This window comes from Tachysurus vachellii, chromosome 26 (assembly GCF_030014155.1).
Source record: "Tachysurus vachellii isolate PV-2020 chromosome 26, HZAU_Pvac_v1, whole genome shotgun sequence".
NCBI lineage: Eukaryota > Metazoa > Chordata > Actinopteri > Siluriformes > Bagridae > Tachysurus > Tachysurus vachellii.
In genome coordinates this window covers 8,701,504-8,718,672 of record NC_083485.1, presented here as the reverse complement: position 1 = coordinate 8,718,672, position 17,169 = coordinate 8,701,504, and the positions used below count along the sequence as shown (strand labels likewise).

General features: G+C 36.7%; 2 protein-coding genes across 4 annotated transcripts; one reads left to right on the top strand and one right to left on the bottom strand.

Moving 5' to 3' along the window:
* Window positions 1-3,873: 3,873 nt before the first annotated feature.
* Window positions 3,874-11,192, top strand: c26h9orf78 (chromosome 26 C9orf78 homolog). 2 transcript variants are annotated; one of them, XM_060863037.1, is made up of 9 exons: window positions 3,874-4,066; window positions 4,240-4,299; window positions 5,267-5,318; window positions 5,428-5,498; window positions 5,625-5,696; window positions 5,870-6,067; window positions 9,295-9,431; window positions 9,567-9,668; window positions 10,309-11,192. In XM_060863037.1, the coding sequence occupies exons 1-9, from the start codon at window positions 3,987-3,989 to the stop codon at window positions 10,401-10,403; spliced, it is 867 nt and encodes a 288-aa protein (XP_060719020.1). In that variant the 5' UTR covers window positions 3,874-3,986; the 3' UTR covers window positions 10,404-11,192. The 2 variants fall into 2 exon arrangements, with proteins under 2 accessions (XP_060719020.1, XP_060719019.1); XM_060863036.1 differs by having other exon boundaries at window positions 3,875-4,066; window positions 5,622-5,696.
* On the bottom strand, window positions 11,076-17,163 carry med22 (mediator complex subunit 22). 2 transcript variants are annotated; one of them, XM_060863039.1, is made up of 5 exons: window positions 17,071-17,163; window positions 16,756-16,912; window positions 15,523-15,603; window positions 15,210-15,418; window positions 11,076-11,675 (listed from the first exon to the last, which is right to left on the bottom strand). In XM_060863039.1, exons 2-5 carry the CDS (start codon window positions 16,876-16,878, stop codon window positions 11,486-11,488), a joined length of 603 nt encoding a protein of 200 aa, XP_060719022.1. In that variant the 5' UTR covers window positions 16,879-16,912; window positions 17,071-17,163; the 3' UTR covers window positions 11,076-11,485. The 2 variants fall into 2 exon arrangements, with proteins under 2 accessions (XP_060719022.1, XP_060719024.1); XM_060863041.1 differs by lacking the exon at window positions 11,076-11,675 and having other exon boundaries at window positions 12,931-15,418; window positions 17,071-17,162.
* Between the last annotated feature and the right edge of the window lie 6 nt (window positions 17,164-17,169).

Below are 17,169 nucleotides of genomic sequence, written 5' to 3'. Positions count from 1 at the left end.
CTCAGTGAGCTCTTCCAGATCGGAGAGGTCCATCTCTTTACAGACTTTACTACAGGTTTTACAGATCTATGTTTTTGCCTGTAGGTTCGTATAAGATGAACCAGGCAGTGATCAGAGAGAACCAAAGCTGCTGGGGCTTATCTCATCTAGATAAATAAATATAAAAAATAAAACAGAGTCTCTAATTTGTTATTATGTGTTTATATGTAGTCAAACTTGGGTTACAGTGTGTATACTTTATCTCAGGATTAACATGATTTGTGTAACTCTTACTCTCTCATCACTTTCAGAAAACTGTGTTTTTTTCCACCTTATGATCTGATGAAAACTGCACACCCTTTGGTCTTGACCTTTCAAACCACACCTGATATTCTGGTTACAGACAAGACACCAAATTCCAAATTGTCCTGTAAAACTAAATGCTACAATTAGTGCTCAAGTAAGCACTCAGTTCTGCTAAAGACAGATTTAATTATGAGAATTGTGATGAGTATCATTTTATTATTAAACCTTTTTTATTTAATCTTTACCCAGTTTACTCAATAGAAGCAGTTTCAAACGAAATCATTAAAGAGTGAATCAGAATCAGAAATACATTATTGACTCCTGGGGGGAAATTGGGTTTGTTACCACAGCTCCAAGTCACTTAAGTAAGGTATATTGATGCACTGTGAGATATGTTTGTTGTACAGAGGAATTTTAAAGTCTGATGGAAGGATTTCCTGTGTCACTCTGTGGAGTACCTTGGTTGAATGAGTCTGCGACAGAACATACTCCTGTATCCGTCCAGGGCATCATGGAACGGGTGGAAGGTGGAATTACCTTCTCAATAATATGTAATTGTAGTCTAATTACTTGCTAGTTCTTTTTTCATCACTTTTTACAATAACTCTCCTCGGCAGAGAGACACGGGGTAGAGAGGGCAGACTCAAGTCAGCTTACTCTCAAAGAGATTTCCAGTTCTCATTCATCTGCAGACATTAGTAAGCCACTGTTTGTAAAAAATGACATTTAACTGGGTGACAATTCATTTCTATAAGACATCAGTGATAAGGAACCTGGTTAACAATTGATAAGGAACCTGGTTAAGGGTGTCTGCTAAATGCTGTAAATGTAGATATCAGACATCAGTGTCTGAATGATCGTGTCATTTCATTTCATTTCATTTCTATATTGTCAAATGAATATTATAGAAATGTCAATTCAATTCATTTCATTTCATTTCATTTCTAAACTATAACACAGGGATGTGGTTGCCTAGTGGCTAAGGTGTTGGTCTACCTATCAGAAGGTTGCGAGTTCAAATCCCAAGTCCACCAAGCTGCCACTGCTGGGCCTATGTGCAAGGCCCTTAACTCTGATTTGCTCAGTTGTATAAAATGAAATTAAAAAACAATTGTTAAGGAACCTGGTTAAGGGTGTCTGCTAAATGCTGTAAATGTAAATGTACAACATCTGTGTTCCAGTCCTAGAGGACACAAAATTATTAATGGGCTATGGTGAAGGCTTTCACCTTCTATCCCCCCAAAGTAACTTCAAAGTAACAAAGTTCCCTTATCTTAACCCCACTAAATTAATTTAGAATGAATTGAAATGCTGTGTCACAGGACTTCTCACCAGACATCAGTGTCTGAATGATCGTGTCATTTCATTTCATTTCTGTCATTTAGCAGACACCTTTATCCAGAGTGACTTACAATTGATTTAATTTTAGACAGTTGAGGGTTAAGGGCCTTGCTCAGGGGCCCAACAGTGGCAGCTTGGTGGACCTGGGATTTGAACATGACCTTCCGGTCAGTAGTCCAATGCCTTAACCAGGCTACCACATCCCATACATCCCATTGTGTGGCTAAAAGATCACAAATCCCCACATCCATGCTCCAAAATCTGGTGAAAAGACTTCTCAGAGGAGTGGAGATAATTAAAGGGGAACTATATCTTGATGTTCAATAGGTTCATATGACGGTGATGTTTAAGTGTCCACAAACCTTTTGCCAAATAGTGCATCACGGTGCTGTGGATCCTAAGCATTCATTAGTTACTGTTTATTTATTTATTTTTATTAATTTAACTTGCCAATTTGACTTATTGTAATATGCAAAATTCCCAACCGTCCATTCTCAGACAAAACAAAATCAGCCGGGCAGAATCAGTCCAAAAGAAAACAGAGGGATCACAGATTGGGATAACTGGCAACCCAATAAGCAAAGAAAGATGCCACGTGCAGGACATGGATGAATTTTAGATTAATTATTGAAGTGTTCTGAACTAAGGACTGGCAAGTCTTTATGCAAAAACACCATACAAGGATATTCTAAACATATCTTTACCCTGATACACACCCATCCAGCAATCAGCTATTCAGTTTTAGGCAAGGGAATAATAGGCCCAAGAGAGTACTGAATACTGAGTACTGAGTACTCTCACTCACTCACTCATTTTCTACCGCTTATCCGAACTTCTCGGGTCACGGGGAGCCTGTGCCTATCTCAGGCTTCATCGGGCATCAAGGCAGGATACACCCTGGACGGAGTGCCAACCCATCGCAGGGCACACACACACTCTCATTCACTCACGCAATCACACACTAGGGACAATTTTCCAGAGATGCCAATCAGCCTACCATGCATGTCTTTGGACCAGGGGAGGAAACCGGAGTACCCGGAGGAAACCCCCGAGGCACGGGGAGAACATGCAAACTCCACACACACAAGGCGGAGGCGGGAATCGAACCCCCAACCCTGGAGTTGTGAGGCAAACGTGCTAACCAGTAAGCCACCGTGCCCCCCTCTGCTGTCAGTGATATTTAATTATTTATTTATTGAATAATGTTAAATATTAAATAATTAAATAAATAAAAAAATAAATAACAAAAAAAGTAAATAAAATAATTGTTCATTATTAATAAGAGCCACATACATGAGCCACATACAGTGACAGTGACTAAAAGTGGGCGTGTCCAATGACGCGACAACGTTGGGCAAAGTTTAACTTTATGCAAATATGTATTGAGTTGGTGCAGCATCTACCAATAGGAGTGAAGGCAAGTAGAGCGCACGTGAATCTCGGTAAACAGCATACAGTGATGAACGTTATTACTATGGCAACCAGTACTGGGAACGCCCACTGGCGCCTTCATAGTGCAGCGAGTGGAGACTGTAAACGTAGCAGTGATGGAAACCACACACCGCCATTATTATGTTTATTTTTATGCCGCTGAGTTTTTTTATTTATAAGCCTGTTTGACCGGTCACTTAAATTAAAAGGGTTTAATCCAAACTGCTATAACAAAAGACAAGTGTGTGTGTGTGTGTGTGTGTGTGTGTATATATATATATATATATATATATATATATATATATATATATATATATATATATATATATATATATATATATATATAAATCATTAATAAATGATTAAAATAAAATATATTAGAATTTATTTTTTGTTTTTTTATATTTTTTTTTTTTTTTATAATAATATAATTATAATATAAATATTATAATATATATTTTTATTATATATCTTAATTATGTATATACATATATTATAATATTTATATTATAATTATATTATTATAAAAGACAAGTCATATATATATATATAAGTCACCTCAAAGCTAATGCAATGTAATGTAAATGTAGAATGTAGAAATAAAAGCTCTTTGTCTCAAATTAATACCAGAATATTATATATTTTAATAATGACCCTAATATTTAAATTATTGAAATATGTTCATAAAACAATTACGTGTCATTTTTAATTCTACAGTGAAATATTTTGTTTGAATCCCAGAGATAAACAAAAAATCTCTCGAGCGCACTACACCGTCCACTCCAGTAGGTGGCGGTAATAAAACATAACGTTGGCTGTCGGCCGCCTCAGTTAGGAGAAGAAGTGAATATTGTTTCTCAAAAGCGCAGTTAGGAGCAGGACGTTGTATTGGTTACATTTCATAACAATACATAGTTAAATATCTAATCATGCCAGCCGGTAAATGTCTCAGGAGAAGGAAAGAGTCTTCTGATGAAGAGGAATCTGACGACGTAACTGCTGAAGTTCGGTAGATAATCTGTCCACCGCATTATCTTATGCTATTCGATATTGCAAGCTTTAGCTAGCTAACTGTTTCAAGCTTTAGCTAGCTGACTGTGTTTTACTCTGATTCTGATAGTGGCTCTCTATAAAGACATTGTGTTCTAACTGATGATGAATTTTAAATAACATCGTCCACAGGTCTAAACTTGAAGAAGCAAAAGAGCTTCAGAATTTACGGAAGAGGCAGAAAGGTGTGAGGTGAGATTTGTTTAATTCTCGATTCTGATTGGTCAGAGTTTTGACAGTAGTTCCGGCTGTACGGAAAAGTACAGCGTTATATTAATGCGCACATTCTAATACATAATCATTTCTATAGTATCGGTCTGTTTAAAACATGTGTAATCATTGAAAGATGTATCTCGGACCAAATTTGGACTGTATTCTGGTCTCCCAGGACTTTTTCAGGTGTCATAGATTTTTTGCTGTCTGTTAGAGGAATGTTGTTATTGTTTTTGTGGCTTTGTGTATGTTTCTTAATGAAGGTGATGGTATCCCATGAAGGGATACACCGTCCACCCTAAAACACTATGTACTGTAATGTTTATGATGTGCTTGGTGATTCCTTTACAGTACTGAGATATCTTTGTCCGGGAAGATCTTTGCTGCTTGTCAATATTCTTTAATCTTTAATCTAAAATCTTTAAAAGTGTGTTTTAATAAAGGATGAATTTGAGTTAAGGAGCGCATAATGATTCATAATACCATAGCGAGCCTTAATCTGGATGGGGTTTATGTTATCAGAAGTCATATCTGTAGTTCAAAATACTGACAGAGAACAGACGAGCTCTCGATCCCATTTGTCCTAGGTTTTAGCATTTAAATCCATCATTTAGCAGACCCCTTTATCCAGAGTGACTTACATCTTTATCTCATTTTATACAACTGAGCAATTGAGGGTTAAGGGCCTTGCTCAGGGGCTCAGTCTGGTGGACCTGGGAATCGAACTGACAACCTTCCGATTGGTAGTCCAGCACTTTAACCACTAGGCTACCGTTTGTGCACGAAATCAAAATAGTGGACAGAAAAGTACATACGTTTTGTGATGTCACATAAATATTGAGTTGGCAAAATTGTTATCATTCTTGATTGTTGTAACAGGCATTCAATAGGAAAAATATAAGATGAATACAGATTAATGGCTAAAAGAGTTTTTTTTTCTACCCAGTTTAGCATCATTACTTGTGGGAGAGAAGCTACCACTGGAAGCAGAGATCGAGGTACGTTTACTGCATGATTGAATATGGTACATCATCATGGTGTGTTGTAAACTGAAGTATTGACGATAGAGAAATTGAATATCTGTCTGTCTGTCTGTCTATCTATCAGGATGATCCATTTAAGCTCAAGACAGGAGGTATTGTGGACATGAAAAAAGTGAAAGACAGAGCCATAGATACGTGAGTGTCCCAGTGACTACATGTCAAAGGCCAGTGTTTGTTCTCAAGGTTCTTTTACGCTGGTCATGAATGAGCACATTTTAAACCAATGTTTCAATTGTTTTTTTGTTTTTTTATCCATAGCAGTACAGAGGATGATCTGAACTTGGGAACTGCTTTCTCTGCTGAAACAAACAGACGAGATGAAGATGCAGACATGTATGTATACAAAGCTGTATATAGATTTTAATATTAGAGATGAGTTTAATGGACAGTAGAGATCCATTCAGTAAGAGAATTGTAACTGTTTAGGGAAAATCTAAACAGTGGTGAAAAATCTAAATTATTATATATTTTTTTGCATCTCATTTGTCAGTTTTTCCTCCTTACAGGATGAAGTACATCGAAACAGAGCTGAAAAAGAAGAAGGGATTATTGGAGGCAGTGGAACAGAAGGTGAAAATGAAGAACGCCGAGGATCAACTGTATGAGCTGCCCGAGAACATCCGCGTCAATTCTGCTGAAAAGACAGAAGAGATGTTGTCTAATCAGATGCTTAGCGGCATCCCAGAAGTGGACTTGGGAATCGAGTAAGTGCAAATACAGCTTTTTTTTGTCAGGTTAAGTTTATGTCTGATAAATAAATGTGAATATTTACATCTCCTGAATGAGATGTCATGAACTGAGGCTTGTAAAATGAAGGAACCGTGACACATCCTGGGTTTAGTAAAGATGGCTAAAGTATTTTCAGTATCAGCTTTATCATGATCCACAAGTGATAAATGAGTTCAGAACAAGGGGAAAGAGAATTCACCATAAAAACAAATTTTCTTCTGCTCATACCTTCTATCTGCCAATCATTACCCATATTTATGAATATATAGCTCATTAAGTGTTTAATAAGTTAGTTATTGTGTTCTTGAGCGTATAAAGTTAATACAACAATATGACAGTCCTCTGTTCTCTCCTGACTGTCACTGGAAAATCCTCCCATGAAGGTTAACTGGACATTTCTTTACAGATAACTAAACCAAGGTTTTACATTTTTCAGGGTTCCCACTCTTTTTCAGAGATCATTTTCCAGGACATTTCCAGGACATTTCAAATTTAGCAAAAAAAAAAGACAAGGATCACAGATTCACAGCCTAAAGTAATATGTTCTTCTCTCCAGAAGTCTTAAAAACAATGTACACTTTATGGCTATTACTTAACTATACTTTTAAAGACAAATTTCAACATTTATAAAATAAAAAGACCGCACATATTAATACCCTTTCCTTTCTCAGGCCAATGCCGTCATGCATGCTTTAGTTTGCTGTGCATTCCCCTTGCACATGATATTCAGATTAACAAGGTTAATATAACCTGATTACCCGTCACCATTTGCTGAAAACATTCGAGCACTTAAACCATTCCTAGCACCTGAAACCGCCAACACAAGACAGCGTCATCCGTCACAGCGAGATTAAACAGCATAACAAAAAACCCGTCAAAACTCAGCGTCCCTGAAGAGAGCGCTTTCTGTTAGTAATTGTTTCGACCAGTTGTAAACTGTTCTTTAAATGATCAAGAACATTTAAAAATAGAGATGCTCCGATCAGCATTTTTGGGGCCGATCATCACCAAGATCATGATCTGCCGATTGCCGATCACAGGATGGCAGGGGAATGGGAATCATTTATCTATAATCTAGCAGAGTTTGCACCATTTTTAGAAATGAAATTAACTCTAAATTAACTGTATTGAGAAAAAAAACTGTAGAAATAGGCTACAGTCAAGATCTTGAAGAACCACCAAGTGTTTATTTTAGAAAATGAGAACTTAAAGCTACTGTAGGCCATCTTTCCCAAATAAGGCAGAGTAACTTAAAATTATTCCAAACAAAGAGGGGTCAGGCAGACCAACACACATCAGATCAGCTTAATGGGATGTCGCCTCTTAATACACTGATTACATTTTATAATTGGCAGCAAAATGTAAAACTTGTTACACCAAAACTGGCTACTGCCACAAAGGACAAAACTATGGCAAGTGTTTTTTTTTCTGTTATTATTATGAACGTCTGATGTAGTTGAGGAACCAACTACATCAGATCCAAAAAATAAAATAATGAAAGCTACTGTAAGCCAATGCCATCCTTTCTAAATAACAAGGCAGAGAAACAAGGAGGCCAAGCAGATAGTTACCAACCAGATGAACTTAGGATGGTATGAGGTTACACAGGCCCAGGCTACTTGTAAAATGTAAATAAAATTTTTAACATATTAAAATTAAACAATTGGCCACAAAATGTTTCAGACCAAAACATGCTGGGCCTCGGCCTACTAACACAGAGTACAAAATCCTTCAGGTCTCAATCATAAAAGACATCAGTCACACTCACATCACTACTAGTTTAAATGCATCACTCACAGTCGGCTGGTTGAGGGATGGGGATGTTGTTGGCTTCGGCTGGTTTAGTTTCTCATACTCGGCATATTCAGTTGTATGGCGTGTTCTAAGATCCCTAATCATGTTAGTGGTATTAAAATGCCGTTGCTTGCTTCCACCTCGAGGGATTTCATCACGACATACATTGCAAACGGCTAACTTTATCGGACACTTTGAAAAACTTCCAGACGGGAGAACTCATGTTGCCACTGGTAAGCGCCGCTCTGCTGTTGTTTACCTGTGCGCGTGCATGCAGGTGTGAAAAAGTCGCGCGAGTAATTTACGTCACGTGATCGGCTTTTTTGATCGGCACTTTTGGGGTTCACCGATCAAGTTATTTTTAGTCAATATCGGCCGATCATGATCGGTGGCCGATCAATCGGCGCATCACTATTTAAATATGATATTTTTTACAGGACAACAAGAGTTTTTCCAGGACAGTTTATGTTTTCTTTCATTTTCCATGTGTTTTCCAGGACTGGAACATTGGTCATTAATTTTCCAGGATTTCCAGGTTTTCCAGGACGCGTGGGAACCCTGATTTTTACATAAATAAAAATCGTTTATAATATCAGTGTATCCACACTTTCAGACCAAGCAGAACGTGGACTCAACAGCCTAAAGTAATATATATAAAATTCTCAAATTATGTAGGCCAGGGGTTCTCAACCATTTGCAAGCTGGGCCCCCCAAAGCAGGTTCATTGCAGTTGCCCCCCCCCCCCCCCCAACACTCAATCGTGTTTTGAATGATTCAGTGATTTGAACGAATCGGTTGAGTCAAAGATTCAATGACCCATTCACAAACATCTGTCTCATTCTTGATGAATCGGCCGTTTGAATGAACGACTCAATGACACACTTAATAAAACCGCTTATCACCTGTATTTCCACGCTCACTATCGACAAACCAGTCCAAACACATTTTAAATTTTATTCAGGAGTTATGTATATACAAAATGATATACAAAATGACTTTTGATGACAGTAGTTTAGTGATAAAAAAAAAAAAAATAGTTTATACACTATGGTGTTTTTTTATTAAAAATGTTGCGCCACCCTGGTTGAGAACCGGAGATGTAGGTAATAATAACCAAAATCCAGAATAAAATAATAGTAGACTATTACAGTGATAAAGTGGAACAATCCTATAAAGACTTCCAAAGAATATCCAAAACGACAATAAACATCAAGGTTATGTTTTTTCAGCTACTTGAAATTTAGAAAATGCAAAAAAAAAATCTGTGTAAAATCTCGAATTATGCTTCATTTCTACGAAGAGATTAAGAATGTTTAGAAAGAAATCTATGAGCAGTCACTGCTCATTGTTTCACTTTCTGTTTTTTGTACATTTGTGTGTGTGACTGTTTTGTTTTTGTCCTGTGAAGCGCAAAGATAAAGAACATAATCAGTACAGAGGATGCCAAAGCGAAGCTGATTGCTGAGCAGAGGAACAAGAAGAAAGACAGCGGTACCTCATTTGTTCCCACTAACATCGCCGTGAACTACGTCCAGCATAATCGCTGTGAGTTTTATGTCCTCTAGGACCATGTACAATCACTCTATTTTAGTGTATCTGGTAAAAAAAAATCCATTTTATGGATGAACGTTTACCTGTCCGTCATCTGAATAAACAAGCTTAATTTTACTCACTTTTCAGTCTACCATGAAGACGTTAACGCACCTCATAGACGGCACAGAGAAGAGCCTAAATCACGACCACTGCGTGTTGGAGACACTGAGAAACCAGCACCGGAAAGTAGTAAGTGCAAAAGCGTCACATTCGCACCTGAGAGCGTTTCACCTGGGGCTCGTCGTCATGCTCCATTGTAAATGACTGTAAATTCACCTAAAGCCTACCTAAGTTTATTTCAATTTCTGTACATTATCTCTACATACACTATATATTATCCTGGTTACTGTTGTACAAACAGTATGTGTAATACAGTAAATGTATTTCTAGACAATTTTTGCTGTATATACGAGGACGTATTCACATTCTTATTATCATACCACCTGCTATACCTTTATTTATCGTTGTATATATTTATCTGCTCTTGTTCCTGTGCACATTTTCTACTATTTGTTAAACGGCCGATCCACCCGAACATCCATACATACACAAGTGTGAGAGAGTGCAATCTTGTAAGACCAGAAAACAAACAGCACAATAATATAAACACACGACATATTGAACAGAACACTACATTCTACAAATCTACATTCACTATACTGACACAGAAAACACCTTTGTCTTTGTGCAGATCATAAAATGAATCCTAAGAAAATTCATCACTAATAACTACAGATTTTTATTTATTTTTTTTAAATAGTTTTGCTATTTAACGATTAGTTTTAATGGTTTCCGGTTTTGCTCTGATGCTCATTTCTCTTCATCTCAGAATCACCACCCAACTACCGCAAGAGACCGAACAACGAGAAGGCCACAGATGACTATCATTACGAGAAATTCAAGAAGATGAACCGAAGATACTGATTCCTTTTTTTTTTTTTTAAATCACCCTTGATGCTAAAATTGTGCACCCGATAGATACCATTTTACCACCTGGATAAATTATTTCTGAATCCTCAGGAGCTGGTGGGGCAATTAGCAAGTTTCTTATTCAACAGCTGGCAAGGAAAGAACATTGAATTATGACCTCATGAAATGCAGTCAACCAAAATATGTTAAAGCATGACAAGACAATAAAGGTGTCAACAGCTCAGTGGAAGGTTTTGGCTGTAGTTTGAGAACCCGAGTGACATGGTGGTGCAGAGAGAAGCACTGTTCCCTCACAGCTCCAGAGTTTTATCTTTGTCTTTATGTCTCTCTGGAGTTGGACCTGATCTCTGGTCTCCTCCCATCTGACCAAAAAATATGCCAGTAGGCATATCGATGTTGCCCCAAGGGTGGGTGTGTGTGCGTGTGTTTGTGTGCGTGTTTCCGTGTGTGTGTGTTTCCGTTTCCCATCCATCCAGGTACTCCAGGCTCACATCCAGCGTTCCTGAGATTCCTGCTTAAACTGCATCTTTAAAATTTAATTTGGACATTATATAAAAAAAAAAAAAACTTAGTTGTACTATTTCAGTGTGCGCTTGTTTGTTATAAACTGTGAACATTTAATATACCTACATCAGCTTTCCTAGTAAATAAAACTTCAGAAACGTATTACTTTGTCAAACCATTTTATTCATAGTGGATGGAACAAGCAGAAAAATTACACAAATGACTGAGATTCTATGTGCTGAAGTATCAAGTAAAAGGACAAAAAAAAAAAAAAAAGAACAGTGTTGTTAGATATCTAACAGGGTCTTCCTGACCTAAGAGTTATGTAAACACATACACTATAATACTGTGAGGTCTGAGAGGAATGTAAAGTAAAGTAGTCAGACAGAGAAAAAGAAAATCCAGTATTTGTTCCACTGTAAAGATGTAGATGGTGAACGTTGTTTCATATTTAAATCAGTGGAAGGTTGTTTTTTTTTGTTTTTTTTTTAAAAAAATTTTATTATTTGGCTCAGGAATTAAGTAAGTAACGTTGAGAGCATAGACGATGATGTGCTCTAACTGATTTGTTTTCAAGACTGTTCATTTGTGCTGCTTCCATGGCCATTGAGGTGATGGGACATTGTTTCTGTAGCGACCGGCCTTTCCGAATCGTCTGTAATGCCGTTCGAAGGGTCGAGGGCCGTATCGGGCGACCCCCAACTGTCTCGCTGACGAAAAGCCTCGCAAAGTGGCAACTCGACGCCGTCCCACTGTCCACAGCTAGAAATGTCACATATAAACACATTACACACCAAAAATCTTCCTCTTCAGAACAGTTCATGCCCTACATGAACTCTTAGCTTACCTTAAAGCACAGGTTCCCAAACCTGCTTCTGGAGTTCTCATGTCCTGCACATTTTAGGGTTACTGCTTTAACAAATTCAGCATTTCCTAAGCTAAAGTGTTTGTGTTAGAGCAAGAAAAACATTAAGATGTGAAGGTGGTAGTTCTAGTTCTATCAAAAATGTTGGAAAATTCATCTGGAGGAATGGCCTGCTCTCTCATCTGTCAATCAAAATGTACAGATAAGACACTGGTCAATTGTGAGTGTCTGTGAGTTCACATATGTAGAAGAGGGCAGATGGTTAGCAGGTGACCAGTCGGGAAAGCTGGGCAGGGATAGTAGCTTTGTCCGAATGTGTGCTACAGTTAACAATATAATTTACTAGTTTTTAATTTAAATAAGTGTCTGGTCCTCACCAAAGTCTATAGACCAATCAAATCAAGAAAACACCCACAACAGATTTCATGCTGTAGTCGTGCATGAAAAAAGTGTTGTGGCTTTTTGTTGTTGTCACCAGCAGCTATTTGTTAGTTTATAGAAGTCGGTGAAGATCACACACTTGTTATTAAGGCCTTGATAATTAAAAAGATAGAACTGATGGAGGGTGTACTTTCCTTTTTTTCAGGACTATATACTGGTAAATCCCAGATTCCTCCTTAAAATTAATAATGATTTTTTTTTTTTTTTTTTAAATAAGCAAATTTAAAAATAGATTGAAATGTTTGACCAAAATATGTACATTGCTTAACCATTTATCGTTATGATTTTTTTTTAACTCATTAATTCTCAATACAGAGAAACCATTGTCCAGGGTAAACGCAACGCTACAGATGTGGTAGAAAATGAATTTTACCTTTTAAATCTTTTAAATACTTCCTTTAAAAAGTATGAAGCCAGGAAAGCAAAACACACAAAACAGAATCAGAAGGAAGCCAATTCAATCTAAAAGGAAAAAAAAGAGGTCCTATATAATCCAAGTGAGTTTAAGCCCTGTTATGATTATAAAACCATTGAATGTTACATATTACATTTCTACTCAGTAACAATCGTTTTTCTAATCTCAAAAATACTGACTATTATTTAGGATCTCACTTTGTAGCTAAAAGAAGAAAAAGCTTAAGATTAGTAAAGAATTTTCCGAAGAAGAAAATCCAATTTGGATGAGACCAATAAATACTAAAGACATCAAAGTTGCTCTCTTTTCCTTTCTGATTTATTTGTAATGTTTAAAACGGCCAAACAAGCCCAGTGGTGGAAATGTTAACATTATAACACTCTAAACAGTAAAGTTATTGATCCATATCTGGTATCTTACACTGTTTAAGCTTTCTAGATCCAGGAAGAACTGACAGTGGAGGAGGAAAAAAAAAAAAATAATAATAAAAAAAATAATAAGATCAGTGTAAATATTAGAGATGTTACCAGTGCAAGCTAAAAAATGTACTTATATAAAAATCATACATCTTTTTCGTTAACATTTTAACAGGTGAATGATAATCTCTTTTCATCGTATACAATAAAGGAAATCTAAATACATGCCATAAAATGACAAGAATTACTCAAGATTATTAAAACTCCCAGAGTGCTCCTCATTTCAGAGGTACAGAGTCAGAAAAAAGAACTACTTTAGTGCATTACAACATTGTTCAAAATTTAAGCATCCTAAAAAAAAGAAAAAAGAAAAAAGACATGGACTCATTGGGGCCTGCTGATTCTCTGTATGTACTTAACTTGAATAAACTTATTACTTGTATTAAGCATGAGCATTATTTGCAATTCCGCACCAGCAGTTCAAAGTCCTCCGGCTTTATTATTAAAGCTTAAGTGAAATTTCTCGCACACAAAACCGAAGGCCAAAGTAACCATGGAGGTTATAAATACAAATAATAATAACAATAAAAAAAAAAAAATCGCCCGGTCACCAGGTGAACTCAATGAATTAAAAACTTAAGCTTAACTTCTGTAATGTTCTGTAAATGTATTCTGCAAAATACTGTAGCGGAAGTGACAAAAGTAAGTAAGAGTTTTCTAGATTAGCTTAGAGTCTTTTATAGATATTACACTTTATTTACCCTCTTTAGTCTGATTAATGGCAGGTTTAAAATAAACCTGACAAATATGCGATGCTTTAAAGTCCCAGAGAACTTAAATATGTAACTGTTTCATTATCGGGTTACGGCTGGTCTTGTGAGTACATAAGACATGTATACAAAGTATAAAGGTATGTCTAAGTTTTATCACAATTTCTGCCCTTTATGATGTACAAGTTTACATATCACTATATAAGCTTCACTCGTGTTCATGTTGATCGACCCGTATGTGTAGCTTTGATTATAAAAATATTCAGTAAATCTGAGCAAGCAAATTTGTTTATAGCACAAATTTTCAATCTTACGGTTGCATTCTGATCACCTTGTCAAATCAAATGCCTTCTGTTTGGATGAAGTAAAACCCTACGTTCACACCGGCCCTTTGTATCGAAGGTTAAAGACCCAAAATTTATAGCTCATTCAAAATACCTAGGCTACTCCAGTTTAACATAACATGTTTGGTTTGAACGACCTTAAAAGAAAACTAGAACTATTTATGAAAAAATTAATGGACTTAAGATACGTGTAGCCACTGTGTTAAGGAACTTCCAGAATAATTTAATAGAGGGAGGTGAAGCCAGCGTGCTCATTAGTACACTAGGCTGCTTACTTGGCCAGTTCTCACATCAGTGTGATGGATTTTAACTTTTTTTCTATTTAAATTTGCATGTTTAATACAACACAGAGCTTTGATATATTTAAAATGTTTTATTACATATTATATTCTATATATTTTGTTCGAATATTTAACAATATGTTCATGGGATCATTAGGAGGACCCCAGTCGGTTACGTGCTTTATAAAGTTACTGTTACTTGCATTAGAAATAAGCCTCGTTTGCATAAGTCTATGTAAATTGAAACTTTAAATATATAGTCACATGACTACTAATAAGTTGAACTAATATACCATAAACAGCATTAGACACTATCTTTACATACCTTTATGAATAGTTATATTTGTATTCTACTGTCCTTATTTAACTTGCTGTGTACAATATGCATGTTTTATTTGATTTGACTTATTAAAATGTATGGAAATATTTAATAGCGTTCAAGCTCACTTTTGCATATTTTTTTTAAAAACTCTGGTGTAAAAAACCCATTAATAATTAATTCGTAGTTTCCTTTTTAGTCCATTTGACTATCCAGCTAAAAAAATATGATAAATGTTATAGTATCATTACAAGTTTAGCCCGCTTTTATGTTCTTGTTCCATTTTAAAGGCACTACAGTTTGTGAATGCCTGTATGAATGAATTTGGGACACTCACATTGTGGTCTAAGGCACTAAGATACGTGTTATTGGTGCGGATAAGGGAGTGTGTATATGATACTCGACTACAGGACTGCAGGGTCTCTGGATCAGGATCTATTTGTACCTGGATGAGTAATACTCTTCCTCGAGCTCGTACAGGTCGACGGCGATCTCGTCACGCAGGGAGATGAGCTTCTTATCGCATTCCTCCTGCAGGGCACGTAGTTGTTGGTTGCGCAGGCTAATGGCCTCGTTTACAGATGGGAAATCGTTCAGAATCAGGAACTGCTTCAGGTCTGACACCAGCTTCATCAGAGACTCACCAGCTCGTACCTTTTTTAATCACATATACAGTTTAACAAGTCATAAATTCTATATTTGTACGTCTTTCAAATGTAGGCTTTAGAGAATCACATTCCAGACAGAACATTTCTTACGATGTTGGCAGCTCTGACGTGCATTTCATAGTGGTCCTGCTCTGCTTGTGTTGCTCTAGAGACCTGGGTTTCGTCTTCCACCTAAGAAACGAATGAACAATTAACATTTGTTTCTTACACAAAATTTCAATGACTTAATGCTCAACTCAAGAGTACTAGTGCATATACTGTACAGCTTTAGTTATGACACAAATTTTGGGGGGTGTGGTAGCTTAGTGGTTAAGGTGTTGTTCTACCAATCAAAATGTTGTGAGTTCAATCCCAGGTCCACCAAGCTGCCACTGTTGGGCTCCTGAGCAAGGCCCTTAACCCTCAATCTAACACGTTACAATCCTTCACGCTCTCCGAGATCACAAAACTCAGGACTTCTGGTAGTTCCCCGAATATCAATATCTACTAAAGGCGGTAGAGCGTTTTCTTATTTAGCTCCCAAACATTGAAATAGTCTTTCTGATAGTGTTCGGGGCTCTGACACACTTTCCCAGTTTAAATGTAGATTAAAAACTCACGTCTTTAGTCAGGCGTACACATAATACGTCCCATAATATTGTGCCCTACTACATCAGACCAAATGCACATTATCATCTAGTCTTCCATGCGATGAAGATATTGGACCTCCACTGAGATGATGCTGACTCTGTGAGAATCCTGAGACATCTAGAGATTTACCAGCTCTAGTTAGACTCAGCGATACTAAAGAGGAGATGTGAACTCCATGTGATCTTTTGCATCAATACAACATTTGTTTGACTGTATATTTATAATCACACCCTCCAGTGTCACCCATATGAGGATGAGGTTCCCCTTTGAGTCTGGTTCCTCTCAAGGTTTCTTCAGTTACCATTTAAGGGAGTTTTTTCTCACCACTGCCACCTGAGTCATATTTAAATATCTAACATTAATCTTGAATTTTGTATTATATTAATCTTTATAATAACCTTTTGTTCTATGTTTATGTTTCTATGTAAAGCTGCTTTGAGACAACGTTAACGTCGCTCTGTATAAGAGCGTCTGCCAAATGCTGGAAATGTAAATCATCCTTTTAATGGAGGTATTGCTTATTCAAAGAGACTTACAGCTGAGACTGGACATAACTAAACATTTACAGCTTGCTTGTAAAGCCAAACAGAGGAAGTTTTTGTGTGCTGGGATTTAAACTTGTACCTTTCTGACCAGAGAAACTAAATATTAACCTATGATTGAATGAAGCTTCCATGTCTCACACAGACAAACCTTGGCAGTTTTGATGATCTCAGTGAAGTTGTCCAGTATGGATCTGATGTCATCTTTTAGTCTCTTGTTGTAATTCTGCAGAAGAGTCTCTTTACTTTGAGAGAGAACTCTTTGTGTGGCCATTTTATTTCTTCCTCGGTTTCTTTTCACTGTCTCACTGAAAACAAATGAAAACAAAATTCTCAATGTTTTGAAAGTTTCCACTTTATCAATGTCCCACACTTTCGTTTATGATCAAATTAAGGCCAATAATACATGCAATAAATAATACTAAATAAATAAATTAGCTGCACTATAAAATTATAGATATATTACTTGCAATGCGCAAACAATTTCCCAAACAATTGAACACGGTTCTTCTGTCGCTTGATAATGAGGTCACTTCCCAACGTCTGGCGTCTTAAAATTACCCAC